A 24,861-nucleotide genomic window follows, 5' to 3' on the forward strand; every position below is an offset into this window, starting at 1 on the left:
GCAGAAGGAGCCTTCACATGCAAAGGAGAAGGCCACATGACCAAGAGGGAGGAGCTGGAGTGATGTGGCCACAAAGCAAGGGACCCCAGCAGCCACCAGAAACGGACAGAGGCAGGAAGGAGTCTCCCTGGAGCCCCCAGAGGGAACTCAGCCCTGCTTACACCTTGCTTTTAGCCCGGTGATACTGATTTCAGACTCCTAGCCTGTGAGAGCGTAGATTTCTGTAGTTTGAATGCACTCCGTGGTATTTGTCTCAGCAGCCACAGGGGAATAATAGCCACTCCCGTCCTGTTTGGCCAAATAGGAAGAGCAGGGTGGGAGGCCGTGGCTCCAACAGTGGAACCAGGCCTCAGACCCTGCCAGGTGGAGGTATGCCCCTGCAGGACGCTGGGGTAACACCCAATGCTCCCAGGACCCAGTGTGGGGCAGGACCCCCAGGCCAGTCCAGCGAGGCACCCTCAGGGAGGGCAGTCCCCCCAGCAACTGGCAAAGCCGTCTCAGCAACTGGGGGCTAATGGGTCCGGGAGAGCCGTTCTCAACTCGGGATGATTTGGCTACTGGTGGTGGTGGTAGTAGGTGCTGTCACATCTAGCAAGTAGAAGCCAGGGATGCTGCTCAACACACAGCAATGGCGGGACAGCTCCCCAGCAAGACTATTTCACTCAAAATGTCAACAGTGCTGAGCGTGAGAACATGGGCAATTGTTGGGCCTGGGGACTGGGGCGGGGTCCTATTTCATCCAACCTTTTCCTGGCACAGAGCGCAAGATCCAGAGATGGTCCTAAGGCCTGGCAAGAGTCAGGGGCAGGTGCCCCTGGCCACAGCCCTGCCTTCCCACCAAAAGGCAGGCCCCAGACAGCCATACTGCGGAGGCCCGGCACCTCCCTGCTGGTGTGTTGTGGAGGACTTAGGAACTCCGTGTGTGTGCTTTCTAAGGGCGCCTTCCCACAACTAGACCCCAAATCAGGCTGAGATCCACCCTCCTCTTTAATCCTGGACTAGAGGGTATACAGATGGGGAGTGGAGCCTGGGGGGAGGGTAGGCCACAGTCTTGGGTGACAGGCCTAGGGAAGGCTTGGGGGTCAGGGCAGGGCCACAGGGGGCTCTGGGAGAGGGCTCAGCCCCCACAGTTGTCCATCTTCCAGGCTGTCCCCACCTCTTGTAGCCCCAGGCCGACCCTCCGCCAAAGGGTCCAGATCCTGCCTGAGTGCTTGGTCCCACAGTCAAGGCCAGCCTGGGCACACACTGATGGTGGGCCGGATTGCAGCTCTCAGGAGCAGTGTCCTCAGTAGCCGGAGGCCTCCCCACCTTTCCTTGGGTCTGCTGCGGCATACACACAGACCCCATCCTGGGACACAGCCTGGACCACATTCAGGAAAAAGGGACTCTTGGTCTCGTTGTGGCCCCTGGCCCGGAGCCCCTTCTGCACCTCCTGGAGGGGAGAGAAGGCCAGTACACAGGTAAAGACAGCTTAGCTCCACCTGTCCAGGGGACGGGGCTCCGGGCAGAGATCTGAGTCCCGACTGAGAAGGCAGGACTGGGCATCAGTGGCGGTGAGGATGGGAGGGCACTGGGTGTAGCCTCGTCTGGAGGGCCTGGAGTCTGTGGCCTCCCACAAAAAGTCCCAGTGGAGAAGCTGGGCCCCAGGGAGCATGGCAGGGAGGACATCACCCAGGCCAGAGGGAGCTTGAGATGCAAGATCATTTCTGGCCTGGATCTGAGGACACCCCGGGGAGTACCCTATATAGGGAGGGAGCGCCTCAGACTCCGAGAGTCCTTAGTCTCCAGCCCCCAAGGCCAAGGTTCTCAGGGACTACACACTCCCTTGAAGTAAAGTTCCTCACTCTATGGTCCTCGGCGCTCTAAGCGCCATGGGAGGAAGCCTTGACACCAAGAGCACCTCACCATGGACAAGGCAGCTTTGAGGACCTTAAACCCCAGCTGGCTGAACGGACCCCAGGCAGGAAGCTAAGAGCCTTCAAAAGCTGCCAGGCTTTTTTTTTTTTTAAGATTTTATTCATTTATTTGAGCGAGAGCAAGTGAGAGAGAAAGAGAGAAAGCATAAGCAGGGGAGAGGTGGATGGAGAGGGAGAAGCAGACTCCTTGCTGAGCAGGGAGCCGGTTGTGGGACTCGATCCCAGGACCCTGGGATCCTGACCCGAGCAGAAGGCAGATGCTTAACTAACTGAGACACCCAGGCGCCCCAAAAGCTGCCAGACTTTTAAATTAGACCTTAGCAAAGGGTGTCTGCCCGCCCAGAGGAGCTCTGCGGGAGGTGACTATCTGCTGGGCAGCAGTCTGGATGAGAGAATCTAGCTCTGGGGACCTGCTCGTGTGGGGGGAAGCAAGAAATGTTCGTAAGCACCAGCACTAATGTGACCCCCACGCCTCAGAAGGAAATCGCTATGCAGACTGTCACAGAATAATACTCTTACAACTAAACTTCACACAGAAAAGCCACAAGTCATACAAGGAAACAGATCATCATGAGAGAGAGTCCGAGAGGCCACAGCCAGGAACACTAGCGCCCAGAGGGAACAGAACAGAGCGGAGACCAACGTGCAGAGGTGCTTGGCCTGGGAGAAGCATGGACGACACCCGGTTTTCTGCCTTGGAGGCCACAAGACTGGCCTGGTGCCTTCCCCACTGAGCTTCTGACCTGCCGATGGCCCCAGCAGGGGAAGTGCGCCCAGCCTAAGACACTCAGGGGCTGAGATCCCACAGGGGGCTTTGAGCAGCATGCACTGAGGCATGTGTCTCGGTGGTGGCGGGGACAGCGGCCTTACCTGGCTGAAGTTGGGCTCGTACTCCACATGGCCCTTGCTGTTGACATGCAAGATAGGGGCTGCAATGGCAGTTCTCAGGTCAAAGCCAAGCCACAGCTTGTTTATGATGGCCTGGGGGAGAGAAGGAGAACACAGGAGGGGAAGGAGGGGTCACCAGCCCTGGGTGGTGGACCCACCAGTTCCTGGCTGGAACTTCCGCTCTCCCAGGGCCACCGTACACCAACCCATCCCTGGCCCTGGGAGAGCGGAAGTTCCAGCCAGGAGCTCCCTGACTCACCTGGGCCACAGCAGAGATGATGAGCTCCCCACCAGCCCCACCGATCACCAGCTTTGACCCCTGGGCTGTGTTGACCAAGATGGAGGGAACCATGGATGATGGAGGCCGCTCACCTGGAACTGGAGGCCGGACAAGTGTCACCTGCGGCCTCACTTTCAGCCAGCACCCTCCGGAACCCCCCTCCGTCTGTGTCTCCATTCACCGCTGTGCACACTGGGGCTGGCCCAGGGGCTGCCCGCCTTCCCCCTTCTCACCAGTGGGGCCCTCAGGCTCACCGGGTTGGGGGGTGACCTTGGAGCCCGGGGGGCGCCTCCAGCATAAGTCCAGAAGCTCGTTGTTGAGCAGGACACCCGTGCGTGGGGAGTACAGCATTGCTCCAAAGCTGCGGGCAGAGGTGGAGTCTGGGCTCCCGGCCCGGCACGGGTGCCCGAGCCCCTCGTGTTCGCGACAGCCTGCTAGCACGCCGGAGCCGCCACTCCCCCCGAAGATGCACCTGTGCCCCCCATCAGGGTGTCCTTCTGGGTAAAGCTCATGCCCAAGCAGGTCCTGGCTCCGGGCCACCCATCAGCAGCCTCCCAGCCGGAGAAGCCAGAGGTGGATGGCCCCTCCGACAGAGAGGAAGAAGCAAAGGGAAAAGCAAGGTATTGCCCCATGGACACAAGCAAGGGGACACCGGGGGCTCGTCAAACCAGCTGAGGGGGCAAAGGGGCAGGGCCCGGGGCCCGGCAGGCACATACGGCGTGTTGATGGTGCTGGTAGCTGCCACAGCGCTTCCGTCCTCCCCCAACACAGACACATGCGACGTGCCCGTCTTGTGGCCCCAGGCCCTGGCCAGGCTGTAGTGGCTGAGCTGGTGGTCACCCCGAGCGTCGATCTGCTGGCGGATATGCTGGGCCAAAGCCTCTCCCAGCAGGTCCTGGGAGGCGTTCTGGGGTGGCCGGGCAGGTGGCAGGTCAGTGAGGGGCCGGGGGGGCCCACAGAGAAGAGGGTCCCTTGGGAGGCCCTCCCCAGTGTGTGCCGCTCGAGCCCAGGCTACCCCCAGACCCGGCCCATCCTCCAGGTCCTCTGAAGCATGGTGCCAACACCCACTAAGGTCCCTGTAGTACTTGCCACTTCTGGGCCCCTTCTAGTCCACAGACCCACTCACCCTCCCTGCCCTGGGCCACTGCCAGGCTGTCCTGTCCTAAAACTCCATATACACCCCTCCAACCTCACCCAGTCAGACTCTCGGGGTCCAGGGACAGCCTCACCTTCCCTTCATGCTGAGCCCGGGGGCCGGGAAGGGGGGCCTCCAGCGGCCACAAGCCGCCTCACCTGGATATCCAGGTGGCTGCGGGGGTCCCACAGCCGCCACCTCTGTCCCCCGGCAAACTTGAGCGTCTCCACAAGGTGATGGTACAAGTTCACACTCCCCTCGGACCTGGCCGCTGACTCCGAGGAGAAGTTGAACCCTGGGGAGGGGCCGGGCGCAGGTCGGGGTCACCCTGTGTCGTGGGTGGAATGTTGGCCCCCCTCAGAAAAGACGTGTCCATGTCCTAATCCCCAGAACCTGTGAATACTACCTTAAATGGCAAGAGTGAATTTTACCTTATATGGCAAAATGTGTGATTAAGTTAAGGCTCTTGAGAAGAGCAGATTATCCTGGATTATCCCGGTGGGTTCTAAATGTAATCACACAATTAAATGTAATCTTATAAAACAGACGCACAGAGAAGAGGGCGAGGCTGTGTGAGTGAGCAGGAGGCAGAGACGGGGATACAGCCGCAGCCTGGGAGCGCTCGCGGCCACCAAGAGCTGGATGAGACAAAGAACAGATTGCCCCCCAGAGTCCCCAGAGGAGACATGGATCAGCTGACACCTTGATTTGGGACATCTGGCCTCCAGAACTAGGAGAAAATAGATTTCTGTTGCTTTAAGCCTCAAGTTTGTGGTACTCTGTCACGGGAGTCACAGGGAAGTGACACAGGCTAGCTGCAGGCAGCCCCAACCCTGGGCACAGCCGGGAACCCCCCTCGCCATCCCACAGGCCAAGCCTCAGCCTTGGATGCACACGCTGACCAGGCCGCTCACCACCTTCCGAGCCCACCTGTGGGGCCGGATTGGCCGGGTGGACGACCTCCGACCCTTCAGTGAAGCCCCAGCGTGGACTGCGCCAGAGGCCAGCTCTAGGACACAATGTCTTGACCCGTTTCCACAGCCCCATCTTTGGTGTCCGAGGAGGGGCTGAGCCGGAAAAGGAAGGCGGCCCAAAGCGACAGCCGGCCCAGAGCTCCCAGTGGGGCAGGACTCTGGGTGGGAGCACCGGGAGTCTTACCTTTGAGCACGTTGAGGATGAGGCTGAGAATCGCGCCCCCTGCAGGTGGTGGCGGTGAGTACAGGGTGTAGTCCCCCAGGGGCATCTCCAGGGCATCCACTACCTCCGGCTGGAAGGAGGCCAGGTCCTGCGGGGTCAGCCTGCTGCCTGAGGCAAGACAGAAGAGACCCCATGTACGGACGGGAAAACAGGCAGAGTGACAGCCCCTGATCCCGGGTCACATGCTGGGGCTCCTCACACCAACTAGCCTCTGAGAGCCCTAGGGGTGATGGAGGGTCTGCGGGCAGTGCCGTCCGGGCTGGACCCTAGAGCCAGGCGAGGGATGGGTGGACAGAGGCCAGAGGCGGGCAGGTTGGTGGGAAGAGGACAGGAAGGTGAGAGAGTGTCAGTCACACTCTGACAGATCGTGAGGGTGGCCAGCTCCAGGCCCAGGAGCCCACTGTGACCCCCTATGGCTACCACTAGCTCCCTAATTTATGGGGGGCTCTGCTCCTCGAGGGCCCCCACCACAGGGTCCTTGAGGCCAGCAGTGGGCAGGCCTGGACGCCTGGCTTCCCCAAGTCCTGGGAGCAGCTGACATTCCGGCAGGGCTTGGGGAAGGGCCTGCCCTCACCCCTAGCACCCAGAGCCCAACTCTTTCTCTGGCAGGGCTGGGGGCTCTGGGGCCTCAGCGCAGCTGACCTTGATTGGCAATGTCCTCCAGCAGCGTCTGGCCCAGCGTCCCTGTGTAGAAGGCCTCTGCACCCTCCGTGGCCACGGTTTCCAGGGTGGCGGCCAGTGCGGGCCAGGGGAATGGGTCCTGAGCCCTCAGGGGTTCTGTGCCGTTGAAAAAGAGCTGCCTGGGGAGGTGGGGGCAGCCTCAGGGTGGAGCGGGGCCCCGGGAGGCAGCCACATTCCTGCAGGGGCTCTTGTGGGTTCCTTGGGACCCTTCAGGGAGGCAGTCCTGGTCTGGGGTCCTGAGGGGCTGGTGTAGACATCAGGGGAGACAGTTCCTCTAAGATTGGGAGGCTGAAGCCTCTCACCTCACTCATCACCCTGGCTGGGGGAGGGCACGCTCCCTCCTCGGGCCTGGGACACCCCTGGGAAGACAGGGTCAGTGGCCTGACACGGGCTTGGGGGGTGGAGAAGAAGGGCGGGACAAGAGGGTGGTGGCTGAGCCCAAATCCACATCCTGGAGTCCCATCACTTGGATATAAACCCCTTCTGGCCTGAGCCCCTCTGATTATTCTGCCACCTTGCTCAAAGTTCTGGCAACCGAGACAGCAAAGTACGGGCCTTCCTGGCCTTCGGGCCCCCAACACCTGCACAGGGTCAACCCTACTCCAGTTCAAGGAGGGGCTGAGGTGGGACTGGGGTGGGAGCCAGGCAGACAGGCCATAGCCTGAACCCAGGAGCTGAGCGGGGGCCCGGGGACGCCTTGGGGAAGTGCTCACCTCAGGGATGTCTTGTACAAGGAAGGCCGTAGGAAGTCGTTCTGCAGGAACTGACTGAGGATGGAGGGCATGCGGTAGTCCCCTCGGAGCAAGGAGACGGTCGGCCAGAAGAGCCGTGCCCAGGGCAGGCGGCCGTGGCGGCGGTGGGCCTCGGCATAGCCACGGAGCTCCCCCGGCACTGCAATCCACTGGGCCCCTGCAAGGCACAGTGGTGTCATGTCCCTGCCCTCAGCCCCCTAGCCTTCCGCAGGGGTTCTCCACCACCCCCACACTCGCCCACCCGCTTGGTCCCCCTGGCATGGCAGCCAGAATGAGCTTTCTGGAGCCCACACCTGACTTGGTCCCTCCCTGCTCAACCCTCCCCCCCCCCATCGCCCCGTGGCTCCCCACTGCCTTCCATCAGGGCCCAGCACAAACAGGCCCCGGGACCCCCTACCCCACCCAACACCCCATCTCCACTGAACCTTCCAGGCCTTTGCCAGGCTGGTCCCTCTGCTTGGATCACCACTCCCTACTCAGCCCTGTCCCAGGAAGACTCCCCCAACTCCGGCGGGTCAGGACCTCCCCGGGGGATCCCCATTCGAGAGCTGCACAGCCTGTCCACAAAGCCCCTTCGGGGGAGGGTTCTGATCCACCCCAGTGGCCTGGTGGGATGAGAGAGGGTGGCCCCTCCAAGGGCCTCACCTGTGCCCAGTGGCTGGGCCCGTTCACACTGGTCCAGTAGGCCCGGGATGTAGTTGGCAGGCACTGTCTCCCTGGCATTGATGACTTCCACCTTCCCTAGAGTTGGGGCAGGGCATGTGAGTGCTCAGGGGCATTCCTGGGGCTGCCAGTCCTCACCCCACACCATAGTCCCCCCTCATATGGCCCTGGCCCTGCTCTAGGCCTCAGTTTCTCTCTTTGTACTTTGAACTGGCCTCTGTGCTGTAGGGGCCAAGAGTGGGCCACCCAAAGATAGGCCACTTTGGCTTGAAGATTATTTTTGAGTTAAAAGCAATTAAGACCCAAAAGAATCCAGAAGAGCTTTATACCTCCCCCCTACTGCTGCCTGAAAGAATTTAGACAGAGGACCTGCTCCAGGAAGAGAGCCATCACCATAGATAACTACAGTAGGATATGAACTAGTAAGGGGCGACAGGGAGGGACATTGCAAGGCCTTTGGTAAAAGTCCTCTGTGTCCCATTGTTGCCCAGTGGCCCCGCAAACAGTTTACTCTTCTTTATCTTCCCGTGAATTGCATTCCTTCCCTTTGAAGTCCCAGACCCCTACCCCCTTCTCCTTAGCTCATTTTGTCTGTCTTTGGGATTTCCATGTCTGTGTGGATTCCCCATACATGGGAAATTAAATTCGATTTTGTCCTGTTAATTTATCTCATGTCAATTTAATCCTTAGTCCAGCTAGAAGGACCTTGAAGGGCAGAAGAATTTCTTCCTCCCTGACAATGCTTCTATTTGAGATAGGTTGCGATGGCTTTGCCCAGACAAGGTAGAGGAAGTGGGGGGCACCAAGAGGACCCAAGAAGGGCCATGGGTACACAGGACAGCTCGGCAAACACTTCAGATGTTTGTAAGCACCTCACTCTTAGTGCTTGTGGACGTGTCCGTCCTCCCCATGGGGTCCCTGGTATGAACTCACCTGTGGTTGCATTGTAGATGGTGAAGATGACCCCTCCGCCCAGGCCCATGCTCTGAGGGTTGACGACTCCGGTGCAGACCAGAGCCGCAATGGTGGCATCCACAGGTGAGCCATGCTGCTGGAGGATGGCTCTAGGGGACACAGCACAGAATAAGAGGCCTGGCTCCCCAGCCCCAGCCTCCCAACATGGGCTTGCTTGGCTGGCATTTACCAGGGAATGGTGACAGGTGGGTGACCACCTGCTGCCACCGAACTCTGGTCAGAGACCACATTGGGCTGCCCCCTCAAGTCCAGCTGCTCACAGGTCCAGAGCCCTCTACAGATTGCAAATTGTAATACCATTTACACTGCCCCTTGCCTTATAGAAGGTACTTCTCAGTCTGTGCTGGGCTTTTGCCGCCATGATTCCCTAGCCCCTCCCAGCAGCCCTGGCTCATTTGCCTGAGCCAGACCCCCAGTCCCTCCCAGCAGTCCAGGAGCCCAGCCTAGGCAGCCCCCAATCCACATCCCAGTGGGGCTACAACAGGTCCCAACCCTTTTAAAACTGGACTTTTTCAGGTGACCCCAGGATCTTGCTCTGCCACCAGGGGCTTGGGCTAATGAGTTCTCCAGCCGCTCCTGGGGCCCCAGCGTCTGGAGGAATATTCTCTGGTCTCAGTCTCCCACTTGTCTGTGGGCACCAAGGGGTGGGCCTTTTAGCTCCAAGGTGCTAGTCAGACTGGTCTGTGTTGAGGAAATGACCCTGTTCCCAGGGCACAGCCCTGCCCAGTTCACGGGGGAGCTGCCTCTTCCTGCACACTCAGGAATCCTCCCCAGCACTTCAAGGAAGCAAGCATTTAAACCAGTTACAGAAGGGGAAACCAAGGCCCAAAGAGGGAGTGGAACTGGTGGCCCTCCCGCACCCCATAAGACCTCTGACCCCACAGGGCCTCCCTCGGCTCGGGCACCTCAGCCTGACCACTCCACCCTGGGCTCACAGCCTCCCCTGAGCCACATGCCCCTGCTCTGGGCCCACCCGTGGGCACACATGGCTACAGCGTGGATACATGCAATGTTGGAACAAGGAAACGGGCGGAAGCCAGCAGCATGACACAACAAAGACGGTCACATCCAGACAGAGAGAAACACAGATGCTTCATAAGATTAAAACACCACAAACAAAAACAAAAGACAAACTGGAAAATAATTTAAAAAAAAAATTCCCATCACAAAAGCCTCATCTCGTCTGACCCATTGTTCCCTGCCTCTGGAAGTGCTCTCTGCACTCTGCTTCCAGAAGACATGCTCCCACCACCACCACCCACCGTGCTCTCGTTTCCCCCTACCTCCCTGGCCTCATGCTGTTGGGGGCCTCGCGCTCAGTCCTCCATCCTTTTACACCTATATCTTCTCCCAGATGAGCTGATCTAGGCTCAGAGCTTAAAATGCAACCTCCACACTGATGACCCCCAAGTTTTATCTCCAGCTCAGGCCTCTCGCCTAAACTCCAGACACATCCCCAGCCATTCACAAGATGACTCCTCTGGGCGTCTAAGAGGCATTTCTTTTTTTTTTGGATTGGCTTGGGTTTGTTTGTTTCTTTAAGTTTTTATTTGAGGCATTTCACTCTTAACATGACCTAAACTGCACTTCCTTCCCAACTCTGCCCCCCAAAATGGCTCCCTTCCTACCTTCACTACCTTAGAAAAGGACACAACCATTCACCTTTTTGCTCAGGCCATGAACGTTGGAGTCACTCTTGGTTGGTCACTTTCTTTCATCCCCAGATCCAAGCCACCAGCGTCTCTCACTGGGTTATTGCAACGGTCTCCTACTTGGTCCCCCACATCTGCCTTACCCCTTCCGTTTTAACAAAATTATCTGGCAAAATGTAAATCAGACATCCCTGTAATGGGAAATGAAATCATTCAGGTCAGATTTCCCACAGACCTCTAGACGAGCCAGATAAAGAGAAAATATCCACTTAAAGGCACCACAAGCAGGGAAGAAATGCAGGCCTAGAGACGGAGGAACCTGGCATTTGGAGGTGCTTTCCCCCTCAAGATGTTTGCCAGTCCTGAAAGAAGTGGCCGAGAGGCCACGTAGTGCTTTTGACATCCTTATGTGGCTGGGGCCGGGCCATGCTGGTGAACCGCCCTTGGCAATGGGTCCTCACTCTGGGAGTAAAAAGAGAAATAAGCCAGCCCTAACAAGCCCAGTGGCCCAGCTTCAAATCATCACTTTCAATCAAATGGGATTAAATTAGTTCCAGAATGCTGGTATCCTGGGCCTCAGATTATTTCTAACAATTATTTTTAACAATTTTCAGCACACTTTCCAAAGGTTAACTTTAAAATAACCGAGCCAGGGGCGCCCGGGTGGCTCAGTCGTTAAGCATCTGCCTTCGGCTGAGGTCATGGTCCCAGGGTCCTGGGATCGAGCCCCTCATCGGGCTCCCTGCTCGGCGGGAAGCCTGCTTCTCTCTCTCCCACTCTCCCTGCTTGTGTTCCCTCTCTCGCTGTGTCTCTCTCTGTCAAATAAATAAATAAAATCTTCAAAAATAAATAAATAAAATAACCGAGCAAACAAGGCAGTAATACAACATAAACAAAGCCCAAGAGAAAGCACAAACAATAGAAGAAAGAGACCCATAGGACCTCCAGATTATGAAACTGTCAGACCACAGACTTTAAATAACTACATTTAAGGATATAAAAGACAAGATTAAGGATTTCCCCAGAGAAATGGCAATGATAAAACATGGAATTAGGAGCTCAAAGCTAACAGTGCATTAACAACAGATTGGACACAAAAATTTTTAAGAGATTTTTATTTATTTATTTGAGTGAGAGTATGAGAAAGAGAGCAAGAGCATGAGCGGGGAGGAGCGACAGAGGCAGAGGGAGAAGCGCACTCCCTCCTGAACAGGGAGCCGGATGCGGGGCTCGATCCCAGGACCCTGAGATCATGACCTGAGCCAAAGGTAGATGCTTAACCTACTGAGCCACCCAGGCTCCCTGGACACAAATTAAAAAAAAAAGATTAATTCAATACAAAATATTGAAATTTAAGTACAGAGCGGGGAAAAAAGTATAGAACATATAGAAAATATATTAAGAGACACAGGGATAAAATGACAAATATATATATATATATATATATATATATATATATATATATCATGTGAGCGCTAACCAACATGTATAACTATATTAATTTCAGACAAAGTAGACTTTAAGAAGAAAAACATTATTAGAGACAACAGGAACACATTAATATTATAAAAAGCTCAATTCAACAGGAAGATATAAAAATCTGGATGTGTGTACACAAACAGTTTAAAAACATATAAAGCAAAACTTGGCAGAATGAAAAGAAGAAGTAGACAAATATACATGGTAGGAGACTTTAACATACTTCTCCCAGAAACTTATAGAACAAGCAGGAAAAAAAATCAGTGAGGCTATAGAAGATTTGAATGCCACCACTATAATAAGCTGAATGAATTGACATGTACAGAATGCAGTACTCAACAGTCAAGCAGTTGAATACATGTTCAAGAACACATAGAATATTTATATAAACAGATCATCAAATGTCAGAAAACTGAAATAATATAAATGACTTAGAAAACCCCCATGTAGGGGCGCCTGGGTGGCTCAGTCAGTTAAGCGGCTGCCTTCGGCTCGGGTCATGATCTTAGGGTCCTGGGATTGAACCCCACATGGGGCTCTCTCCTCAGCGGGGAGCCTGCTTCTCCCTCTCCTCCCTGCTTGTGCTTCTCTCTTGCTATCTCTCTCTCTCTTTCAAATAAATAAAGAAAATCTTAAAAAAAAGAAAAGGAAAGAAAATCCCCATGTAGACTCTTACACTCTTGGTGGGCATGCAAGCTTGTACAACCACCCCGGAAAACAGTATGGAGATGCCTCAAACAGTTGAAAATAGAGCTACCATATGATCTAGCAATTGCTCTACTGGGTATTTACCCCAAAGATACAAATGTAGGGATCTGAAGGGGTAGGTGCCCCCCAATGTTTATAGTAGCAGTGTCCACAATAGCCAAACTATGGAAAGAGCCCAGATGTCCATTGACAGATGAACGGATAAAGAAGATGTGGTATACACACACACACACACACACACACACAATAGAATACTACTCAGCCATCAAAAAAATGAAATCTTGCCATTTGCAACGACGTGGATGGAACTAGAGGGTATTATGCTAAGTGAAATAAGTCCATCAGAGAAAGACAATTATCATATGATCTCACTCATGTGGAATTTAAGAAACAAAACAGAGGATCATGGGGGAAGGGAGGGAAAAACAAGACAAAATCAGAGAGGGAGACAAACTATGAGAGACTCTTAATCATAGGAAACAAACTGAGGGTTGCTGGAGGCCAAGGGGGTGAGGGGATGGGGTAACTGGGTCATGAACATTAAGGAAGGCATGTGATATAATGAGCACTGGGTATTATCTAAGACTGATGAATCACTGACCTCTACCTCTGAAATTAATAATACACTATATGTTAATTAATTGAATTTAAATTTTAAAAAATGAAAATAAAAGGAAATCCTCATGTATTTGGAAATCAAGAAAAACACTGATACATAGCCCATGGGACAAAGAAGACATTACAATGGAGATTAGAAAGTGTTTTGAACCAAGTGCAATGAAAATACCAAACATCAGAATGTGTGGGGTAATCAGCAATGGTGTGGGAGGACGGGGAAGGGAGGCAATGGGTCTGAAGAATTCCCACATTCGCCACAAGGTCATAGGAAAGTCTGGAGGGCCAATCAATCTGAGAATCTTCACTCAGATGAGTGTTACAGATTGGGTTTGGTAGTCTCCAGCTTATGGGTGAGTGAAAGGTGGACAAGGGAAGGCATGGTGCTAAAGAGTTCTGGATCCTGAGAATTCTCAAAATGAATAAACCAATGTTCTCCTCCAGGGGAGAGAGACCTGCCCTGATGAGAAGCTCCTGTAGTAGAAGCAAATTGAACAGGACTGGAACCACAGAGGCAAAAGAAAGAGAAAACAATTATCAGAAAGTAAGAGACCAGATATATATGTCCATTTTGTGAAAACAGCAGAAGGAATTCAAGAGCCACAAAGTGATAAAACTATTTTGACCTGCCTTCCAGCCTAAAAGTATAGGAAAATTCATCTTGCTTGAACATGAACAATAAAACATATTGAAGTCACACCCCCTACAGAGATGTTATAAGGAAAAAAGATATAAGGAGCAGAATAATGACCTATGGAGGCATACCAGAAAGACAAGCCTACAAAGCAGATATAAATAGCAACTTAATATTTCAAAATGTGCCAAAATAAATTAAAAGGATTATAGAAGCAATGAAGGGGCAGCATACATCAGAATTAGAAAAACTGCAAATGAAGAGATTGGAAAAGATGACTTAAAAAACACAATTATAGAAAAAAAAACTAAAATTATATGACTCAGGAAAAAATAAAACATAAAAGAAAAAACTCTCAGAAATGAAGGCTAAACAAAGATAAACACAGAGCAAACACCTACAGAGTTTCCTTAAAAAGAAAGAGAAGATGAGAAGGGGGAAATTTTTTTAATCAAAAAGAAATGGAAAAGAGATTTTAAAATATAAAAGATAGGCAAGAAGATCAAACATAAACTTAGTAGGAGCCCCAAAGTGGAAAGCCAAATCTCTGGGACAAAGAAAATAATAAACACTATAATTCAAGATAACTTTCTTCATTTAAAAAGAAAAAAACAAAACAAAACACAAAACTTACTCTGTATTGAAAAGGGCACTCCACTGCATGGAAAAATCAATTAAATAGCCAACACTGAGGCATATTCTAACAAACCTATTGGACTTTAATAACAATAATTATTTGGGTATCTAGAGAAAAATATTAACTCACTTATAAGAGAAAGAAAATCAAATTGTCATCAGACTTTTCAACACCAATGCTTTGTGCCAGGAATGATGAAGTGTTATAATCAACACGTTCAAGGAAAGAAAATGTGAACCAAAGATTTTATATCCAGCTAAACTGATCATCACCTACAAAGGCCACAAACTGTTATAAACATGCAAGAACTCAGTGAATATTTTCCCCATGAAAACTCCCTGAGGAATCTAATAGAAAACAAACTTCAGACAACCAAAATAATGGGAAAGACTGACATGAGTGGGAGTAGGAATTAAATATATATTTACTCTAGATCTAAGACTAAAAATGATAGTTATTATGGAAACAGGACAGCAATGTAATGTCTATTGCTCTGAAAATGAAGGCACAGTACAACCATAAAAAATGGAGTGGGGATATGGTTTTGAGGACATGACTGTTGTCTTTTACTTATGGGCCAGTCAAACGACAGGTTAAAAAAAATACTCTGGTTTACAGGCCCCCAGTATTGATAAAAGTAAATGTGCCTCTGTTATTGTGCACGAAACCGGATGTTTGGTTGTGTTAAATGAACCAGTGAAAATTTTCCTTTTAATGATTGTGTGGACAGAAAACTCATTTGGTGGAAAGAGAGAAAATTAACTGAAAAAAACAGTAGAAACAGCTAAAGCTATTATGGGTGGTAAGGCCTGTTGTGTGGATAAAAAAAGGAGGGTAGGAGTGAGAAGGGAGAGGCTATGTGAGAAGTAGAATAAGGTTATTGACTGACTGATAGGTATTAACTGAGAGTAAAAAGATATCCCATATCCCTTCAGATCCTATCTTGGGAAAGAGGAGGAACAGGGGAAATAAGAAGTTTCTAGGTGGTTTCAGTATTACTCATAGTAGGGAAGTCTATCAGTCCAATGGGATAGATGTAGAAAGAGAGATTTTTATTTTAAAGAATTGGTTCATGTTATTACAGAGGCTGGCAAGTTCAAAATCTGTAGGGCAGGCCAGGAGGATGGAAACTCAGACAGGATTTCTTTTTAAAGATTTTGTTTTATTTATTTCAGAGAGAGAGAGAAAGCATGGGTGGGGGAAGGGGGAGAGGGAGAAGCACACTCCCCGCTGAGCAGAGAGTCCAATGCAGGCCTCAATCCCAGGGCCCCGGGATCATGACCTAAGCCAGAGGCAGATGCTTAACCAACTGAGCCACCCAGGCACCCCTCAGATGGGATTTTTATGTCACAGATTTGAGGCAGAATTCCTTCTCTGGGAAACCCGATTTGCATTTCAGTCCTTCAATTGATTGGATGTGGACCACCCAACATTTGGGGGTAATGTTTTACTTAAAGTCAACTGAATGAAATGTTAATCACATCTACAAAATACCCTCAGAGCAAATTCTAGACTAGTATTTGACCAAATGACTGGGCACCATAGCCTAGTTTAACCATCAGAAGAGCAAATAAAGAATATCCAAAAAAAGTAGAAGAACTAAAAGTACCATATTTATATATCTGATATTGTAATTACATATAATATATAACATACAATAAAGATATCAACAGAAATATAATAACCATTAGAGCAAAAATACAAACTTTTCTTGATATCAAAAGCTATGCCAAAAAGAGAAAATAAGTGATATATTTGCTTGTTTTGCAAATAGAAATACAGAAATAATAGCAAAAAGAAGAGCAAAAAAGGAAATGAAAAGAAAGATACGTAAATTAAAAAAAAACACAGAAAAAAAATAAATCAGAGACAAATGAAAATCATTCCCTCTAAAAGACTGAACAGGAACAGGATGAAGGTGATGTGAATGAGATCTTTGAGGATATCTTTTTACATAGTTTTGACTTATATTCAAAAGTAAAATTAAAACAAAAAGGAAACCCTAAAACTGAATACAAACTGAAAAAAAAATTAAGCTAATGGTATATTGAACTGATAACCACAGAGGAAAAATAATTTAACTTCACCATACATCCTTTGTGGGATATAACCTAAGGACAACAAAACAACAACAACAACAAAAACAACCTGCAAAGGCATCTCAAATTTTACTTAGTAGATTTGTTGTTCATAGTGGTCTTGTTGAAGTAATTTTGAAACTATTTTGTGATTACTGGAGATAGAACGAGTACGTAAATATATTAACATTGATGGGAATTCCTTTGACCATGGCAGAAGAGACACACAGTATCAGACCGAGGAAATGGAAAGAAGCCTATGGTCGTGGATCTCAACTGGAGGTCTCGGTACAGACTCATGATATTTGTACATTTCTTCTGGTTCTATGCACGGACACAATGTAGAAGCAATGGTTTCCCTGTCTCAATGAACACCCCTAGCCCTCAGATCTTGATTTCTGAAATACCATAGTCTACTGATTCCTGATTTCAGATCTGGCTGAGGGAATATACAAGTAGATCCTGGAACATTCTGGGCTGGAAGTCAAGAAAATTTTCTAAGACTAATGGATTTGCGGTAAAAGAATATAGTTGCTGGCTTACAGAGGCTCCCATTGGTCAAATTTGTGACGATTTGGGCATCAGAAAGAAGAACAGGGATGGATTATAACATATTGAATCAAAACAATCCTTGAGTCAATAGTGATATTCAAGAACATCTAGGTTTGGGAGCAGGGGTTCTTTTTTCTACAGAAGAATGCAAACTACTGAATGTTGAAGAAATGACAGGTTTAGAAATCACCTTTTTGCAAACACAAATTTATTTATTCAGACAAGGATCAGAATAGATGCTAAAACATGGGGTCAAGTGTTGTTTGAAAAAAGGATATTCACCTGGTCTCAATGTATCAAACCATATGTTACTAATTTAATAAGGAAAATGATATCCCTTACAAAGGAGAGATCTGGAAGGTATCACCTTCATGAAGTGATCCAACTCAGCATCACCAATGATGAAAGAGCCTTCATGTTGAACCAGAATCTGATAATGAGGAAATAATCAGACAAACCAGGATTGTGAAGCAAGGCTGTGATTCAGCTGGACAGGCTTCTTTAAAAACGTTAATGTTATAGGGGCGCCTGGCTGCCTCAGTTGGTTAGGCAGCCCACTCTTGATTTCGGCTCAGGTCATGATCTCAGGGTCCTGGGATTGAGCCCCACATCAGGCTCGATGCTCAACCGGGAGTCCACTTGAGATTATCTCTATCCTCTCCCTCTGCTCCTCCCCCCACCCACATGCTCTCTAAATCAATCAATCAATCTTTAAAAACTTAATGTCATAGAAGATCAGTTTGTGGTTTTTTTTAATTTTTTTTTTTTTTTTTTAAGATTTTATTTATTTGCGAGAGAGACAATGAGAGACAGAGAGCATGAGAGGGAGGAGGGTCAGAGGGAGGAGCAGACTCCCCGCCGAGCAGGGAGCCCGATGCGGGACTCGATCCCGGGACTCCAGGATCATGACCTGAGCCGAAGGCAGTCGCTTAACCGACTGAGCCACCCAGGCGCCCCAGTTTGTGGTTTTTTTTAAGAAGTAGGAGATAGTTCTAGATTAAAGAAGACTAAAAAAACATGACAATCACTGATTGGATACTGGATCTAAAGAGATAATAGAAGATAGATAGATGGGTAGATAGATAGATGACAGAATTATTGAATCAATTGGGAAAATCTGAATTGGATGAGGTATCAAATACTACTATTATATCAAGGTCAAATTTCTTCAGTGTGATAATGGTATCAATGTTATATAGGAGAATGATCTTAGTAGATATATACTTAAGTATTTAGGGATAAAGTGCCATGATTAATGCAACTTTTAAAAACTGTAGATACATAATATATGGAGAGAGAAAAAGAAAATGAGGTGAAATATTAACAATTGGTAAACCTAAGTGAAGTGTAAATGAGCATTCTTTCCATTTTTCTGTGGGTTTAAAACTTTTTCCAAATAAAAACAGGGGCGCCTGGGTGGCACAGTGGGTTAAGCGTCTGATGCTTGATTTTGGCTCAGGTCATGATCTCAGGGTCTTGGGATAGAGCCCCGCATCAGGCTCTGTGCTCAGTGTTGAGCCTGCTTGAGATTCTCTCTCCCTCCTCGGCGCCTCCAGCTCTCGCTCTCTCTCTCTAAAATAAATAAATAAATCTTTGAAAACATAAAAATATAAGCATTTGGGGGGAAATAGCCAAAACAACAGCAAAAAAATGTGTGAAATGCAGCTAAGCATGTGATTCTTGATCTCAGGGTCATGAGTTTGAACCCCATGTTGGGTATAGAGTTTATTTAAAAAAGAAAAGAAAAAAGAAAGACCCAGGCTCAGGGAGGTTGAATCTCGTGCCCTGTATCACGCAGCTGGTGAGTAGGAACTCCAGCCCAGGTAGTCCTGAGCCAGGACCATCATGCCTGTGGACGTGTGTATGAAGTACAAGTCAGTGGGCATTGTGGATGCGTGAGGTGCATACACGCTTCTCTACCTGCAGGATCCTTCATCAAATAGGAATGCAGCACCTACTGTCTGCAAGGCAGACATTGTCCTGGGGGCACAGTGGTGACCAGATGGTCAGAGTCCTTGCCTTTGTGGTGGCTGAGACAGACAATCAACAAACCCATGCCCAATGCTGAGGAGTTGTGATTCCTGGCCATTTGAATATCCTCTTTCATGAAGTTTCTGTCAAAATCTTTTGCCCACTTTCCTATCAGGTTTTACATCAAATGCATTTTCGGCATTATCAAGACAATCAAATAATTTTTCTGTCTTCTAAAATATGTTAAACCATCCTTGCATTCCAGCTGCATGATACGGGGCATGTGATTCAACCTCCCTGAGCCTGGTTTTTGGGGTTTTTTTATTTTGTTTTGTTTTGTTTTTATTTTTTTTTTAAAGATTTTTTTTTTTTTTAAATTTGAGAGAGAGAGAATGAGAGAGAGCAAGCACATGAGAGGGGGAGGGTCAGAGGGAGAAGCAGACTCCCTGCCGAGCAGGAAGCCCGATGCGGGACTCGATCCAGGGACTCCAGGATCATGACCTGAGCCGAAGGCAGTCGCCCAACCAACTGAGCCACCCAGGCGCCCTTGTTTTGTTTTGTTTTTAAAGATTTTTTTTTTTAAAGATTTTATTTATTTATTCATGAGAGACAGAGAGAGAGAGAGGCAGAGGGAGAAGCAGGCTCCCAAGGAGCAGGGAGCCTGATGTGGGACTCGATCCCAGGACCCTGGGATCATGACCTGAGCCGAAGGCAGACGCTTAACCATCTGAGCCACCCAGGCGCCCCTGAAGATTTTATTTATTTATTAGAGCAAGAGAGAGAGAGAGCACAAGCGGGGGAGCGGCAGGCAGAGGGAGAAGCAGGCTTCCTGCTGAGCAGGGAGCCCAATGCGGAACTCGATCCCAGGACCCTGGGATCATGACTTGAGCCAAAGGCAGACGTTCAACCGACTGAGCCATCCAGGCATCCCTGTTTTGTTTTTTTTTAAGTAAACTCTACAACATGAGGCTCAAACTCACGACCCCGAGATCAAGAGTCACATGTTCTACAGACTGAGCCAGCCCAGAACCCCAAACCTGGGTCTTTTCAGCTGTGAGTGGGAGCAGGCCTGGCCAGCAGAGAGCTGCCGTGCAGAACGGTTGTGCATTTCTAACATGTCTGTCCCCAAGGAGCTGAGAGTCTGCTATCACCGTCACGTCACACAGCCATCCAGGTATGCACACTCCCACGTGCGGGTGCACCGCGTCCAGGTGCACAGCCCCGGAGGGGAGGAAATGCAGTAATCTCCTGGTGAGCTGGCCAGGAGTCTGGAGAGCCACTAGAGTCATGGGAGCTGGGACTGAAGGAAGGGGTGGGGTCACACCCCTATGAGCCCTCCCCATAGTAGGGTCCCCCGCTCTGACTCTGGGCCCTAACTCTGGCTCCTCACATCCAGTCCAAGCCACTGTAACAGTTGGTGGTCAGACTGCTGCCATCAAGGGAGCACGTCCTACGGACCAGGCGAGGTTCAGGTGCCCCCTACCCCCATGAAGGAAGCACTGGCTGAGTCCCATTTCACAGGTGGGGAAACTGAGGCTCGAAGGTTGCAACCACTTGCCAGAGTCCCTGCTTTCCTCTGCACCAAGAGCGTGGCCCACAGACTGCTGGATGGGGCTGGAGCAGCTGATAAGACCCAGCTCTCAGGGGCCCATCCCCATCCTCACCTCTACAGTCCAGTACCAGCCCAGACTTCAGCGCTCTAGAAGGTGAGCACTCTGCACCCCACCATCCTCTTCTTCTTTTTTTTTTTAATTTTGATTTAAAAAAATTTTTTAAAAGATTTCACCCATTTATTTGTCACAGAGAGAGAGAAATAGAGAGCAAGCACAAGCAGGGGGAGGGGCAGAGGGAGAAGCAGGCTTCCCAGGGAGCCGGGAGCGCGATGCGGGGCTGGATCCCAGGACCCTGGGATCATGACCTGAGCCGAGGGCAGACGCTTAACTGACTGAGCCACCCAGGCGCCCCCCCTTCCCCATCCTCTTCTACAGCTCCTCCCTTTACGAGTAAAACTCTGGCCTTTATAGGCCTGCTAGGGGCTGGGCAGGCACTGGGATATAGGACAGGCGATGGAGGGCTCTGGGAGGACCCCACCCCTCCAGCAGCTCAGGACTGTTTCTACCCCTGCAGAGGCAGCACAGAAGGACAGTCCCAGCTGGGCCTGCTCGCTCTGTGACACCAGAGAGCTCCCTTCTGGGCAGGCCTCATTTCCTTATAAATCAAGTGCAGCAATGAATCCCACTGGATTCTGGGAAAAGCAGTGAACCGTCACACTGAGGATCCTATGGGAGGGCAGGTATTTCTGAGTGCTCATAGCAGACACAGGTCACAGACCTAAAAGACACCACGACCCTGAAGCTCACAGTCTGCCTAGAAGACAAGCACTTACTCAGAGCCTCAGAACACCCAGTTTGCACACAAGCCTAACACGCTGGGACATAGTGCTGGAAGATGACAGACTAGAAGGGAAGGGACCTCACCATCACCGTGTGTCTATTTATCCATTACTCATGGGACTGGGTCCTCATCATGCCAACCTTAAGAACCTTCCCCCAGGACTGCCTGGGTGGCTCAGTCGGTTAGGCACCCGCCTTCGGCTCAGGTCATGATCCCGGGGTCCCAGGATCGAGTCCCGCATCAGGCTCCCTGCTCAGCGGGGAGTCTGCTTCTCCCTCTGCCCATCACCCTGCTTGTGTTCTCTCTCTCTCGCTCGCTCTCTCAAATAAATAAAACCTTAAAAAAAAAAAAAAAAGAAAAGAACCCTCCCCCAGGAGCTCTGGCTGCAGCAGAAGGCCCAGCCCCAAAGGAGTAAACCTGGTGCTGGTCGGGTAGGAGGAGATTGGGTCTGGGAGGCCCTGCTGGAGAGAGGAGATGGTGGTGGGGAAGCTGGGAACAGCAAGGGGAAGGAGAGTGGGCTTCAGACCGGCAGCTCCTTTCAGACCCCACAACAGCATGGCCAGGAGCCCTCAAGGGGATGGACCTTGGCCAGGAGGCCCCCAGCCCAGCCAGGGTCTCTTGTCCCATGTTCCACAGCAGCTGGGGCCAGCTCCAGGCTCCCTCCCACTCCAGGCTTCTTAAAACAAGAACAGGAAGTGGAGAGCGCTGTTTGACAAATACACAAAACACGGGGAGAAACCACATCCTCTCTCCTCACCAAGGAGAATTGCAGGGGGCATCATGGGCTCCGAGCAGAGACCCCCAGCCCGACCCTCACACGCACAGCAGGACATGCCACAGAGACCCCTCCCCCGCAGAGAAATGTGTCAGTGGCTCCCACTGCTGGGGGCCACGCCCCGTCAGTGGTCTCTGGGGCCTGAAGCCCCGGGCCCTGGTTGCATCTTTACAGCTATAGGTTCCGGTGGGCTCGGGACCTCTGCACGCTGTCCAGAGCAGGGGGCAGGGGGGCCCACTCCCCTGCCGTCACCTGGAAGGCCCCTGGGGAGACCATGCCGCCTGAGCTGCCACCCTCATCCTAGAAGGAGCACTGAGGGAGGGGAAAGAGGACCAGGTCAGGAGAGACAGATGGACAGACAGACAAAGGGAGGAAGGAAAGAAGGAGAAGGCGAATGATTGAAACAGAAAGATAAAGCATGCAGGAATGGGGAAGCCAGCACAAAGGTGACATGGGACACCACCTGGGCCAGGACTTGGCCACGCTCCCCCTTGCTCCGGGACTGTCCCCTGGGTTTACAAAGCACTTTTGATCCTGACAATGATCCATGAGGCAATTATTCCAGGAAACAGACCCAGCCCGCAGGGAGGGGGATGATTGCTCGAGCTTCTCGTTGGCCCGGGCTGGTGGCCAAGGGCCAGGAGGGGTGTCCTGCTATGTTCTGCCCCGGTGGGCAGCGGAAGGCTTCCATGGGCTGGGCTTCCTGGAAAAGGGTTGGAAAACACCAGCTGGGGCCCCTCTCTAACACCCACCTTGCCCGGGCCGCAAACATCCAACAGTCACTGGCTGGGCCCCAGGCCCTGACATCAGAAGGGGAGGCAGTGGGGGACATGGTGCTGGCAAGGGCAGGTTTCCCAGGGCCTGGGCCAGGATGAGAGACTGGCCCTGGGCAGCACTGAGTGCACACTGACAGGCCAGGACTTGCCCATGCTTCTGGGGAACAACCCCAGCCTTGGAGAATGGCTGTGGCTTCTCTGAAGGGCCAGCACCAGTCACCAGGGTCAGCCTGGGCCAGACCAGTGACGCTGTGGCAGTGCCCTCTCCAGGCCTCCTGAGCCCTAGAGCTAGGAAGAGACTCACACACCATCTCCGTCAATACCCCAACCCCCCTTCTGTCCTGGGCACACATCTGCCTCCTGCTCTGTGCAAGGGTCCTGGGGCTACGTCCTTGCTGGAATCCAAACCCGTGTGGCCCCCACAATGAGTACACGCACGCACACACACACACACACACACACACACCTTCTCCACACTCTCACCACCAGTCACAAAGTCTCCAGGAGGGGCCAGCCACCGAGAGCCACCCAGCTCCCACCCACCTCTTACTCACCGTCCAATGTCCGAGCAGACCTTGGAGTCAGCGGCGACCGCAGCATGGGCAAAGGCCTGGGGGCCGCAGCCGGTGTGCCGGCGGGAGAGGACCACAGCGGGCACGATAATGGCCAAGGCCAGCCCCAACCCCAGCAGCACCATGCTGACTATGGTCCTGCGGCCTTGGGCCATGGCTCGGAGGCTCAGAGTGGAGAGAAGGCAGGTGGACAGACAGATGCGTGGATGAACGCACAAGAAGATGTGCAGACGGATTCGCAGGTGACTGGGCAGGTGAACAAACAGATGGAGTCCAGAGACAGACAAACGGATTGACAGTCTAGACAGCTAGACATAGGACAGTGAGAGAAGGATGGTCAGAGAGCCAGCTGGACAGACACGGGATTGCAGACGGAGGGACAGACGGGCTTACAGACGAAGGGCGGCGCCCCGGAGGCCAGGTGGGTATATGGACTGGCAGCCAGCGGCGGGGTTGCTGCCCTACCTAAGCTCCTGCTACAGAAGCAGGGCTGGCCGCGCGCCTGAACTTTCAGTGTTCAGCCCCTGTTCTTGGCCCTGGCAGGAGGCCAGGGAGCAGGGCGTTTATGGGGAGTTTTCCTTCCAGAGAGGAGAAGCAACTGCTGTTAACTCCCTCATTCCCACAGCCTTGTCTTGATGGTCCAGACACCCCTCCTGCCCAGGGCTATCCCAACCCACGTGCTTGAGGACTTGGCACCTCCTGCCCCCGAGGGAGCCAGGGTACGGGCTGCCCAGAGCCCCCACGGCTGTTCTCCAGTTCCCAGCAAAGCCGGGACAGCAGGGCTCAGGCCTGCCCAGTCCCCTCCCCTGGATCTGTCTCCGAGGGACAAGGGGACCGCAGTGACGCCCTGGCTCCTGCCTTCTTGGTGCGGTTCCCGCCAGCAACAGCTTGCCTCAGCATCCCCAGAGCCAGAGGACACTGAGGATGTCTGGGGCCCAGCACTGGGGCTGAAGGGGGCCAGAGACAGAGGGAGGAGGGACCCAAGGCAATGTCACTCAGGACCCGGGTTCGAGTCCCAGCTCAGCCGCAGCCTAGCCAGGAAACAGGAGTGACCAGGACGGGGCTCAGCTTCCCAATCTGCATCAAACGCCCAGGACTACAAGACATCTGTGTGAGGAAAGCAAACAGGGCCTGCATCTGGCCCTTGGCACCCACTGCCCACCAGACCATCCACCCCTGGGGCCCGCTGTCTAAATGGCCCACCATGGGCCTCCTGAGAATGAGGCTGCCCTCCCCTCCCAGGGAAGCATCTCGGCGCTTCCCTGGCTGCGTGTCTGCTTCCCTGTGTCCTTCTGTGCTGGCTGTGCTTCCTCTCCTGGGGACACTAGCCTGGATCCTCCCCTGCCCAGGCCTCAGGGTACCCAACAGGGAGGCAGCTGGGGGAGCGGGACCCTTGAGGCCCCTCTTGACCAGGCTTAGCAGGAGCACAGGGTGCAGGGTCCACAGGCAGGACTCCCACCCACACACCCCCCCTTCTCTGGCTTCCTTCCCAGCTGAGCATTGCCCCCCCCCAGGCCTCTCGACAGCTCCT

The 24,861-nt window shown here is 51.8% G+C and overlaps 1 protein-coding gene across 1 annotated transcript; it reads right to left on the minus strand.

Annotated features, from left to right (window-relative positions):
• Positions 1 to 998: 998 nt before the first annotated feature.
• Positions 999 to 23,498, minus strand: GGT5 (gamma-glutamyltransferase 5). Its single transcript, XM_021687912.1, is given in 13 exon segments — positions 999 to 1,432; positions 2,787 to 2,897; positions 3,064 to 3,243; positions 3,245 to 3,267; positions 3,339 to 3,445; positions 3,801 to 3,991; positions 4,378 to 4,514; positions 5,378 to 5,524; positions 6,059 to 6,216; positions 6,811 to 7,006; positions 7,495 to 7,590; positions 8,446 to 8,576; positions 23,313 to 23,498. Coding segments are annotated over 13 exon segments (1,797 nt in total). The 5' UTR covers positions 23,486 to 23,498; the 3' UTR covers positions 999 to 1,285.
• Between the last annotated feature and the right edge of the window lie 1,363 nt (positions 23,499 to 24,861).

The sequence above is a fragment of the Neomonachus schauinslandi genome, chromosome 14 (assembly GCF_002201575.2).
Source record: "Neomonachus schauinslandi chromosome 14, ASM220157v2, whole genome shotgun sequence".
NCBI classification, from domain to species: domain Eukaryota; kingdom Metazoa; phylum Chordata; class Mammalia; order Carnivora; family Phocidae; genus Neomonachus; species Neomonachus schauinslandi.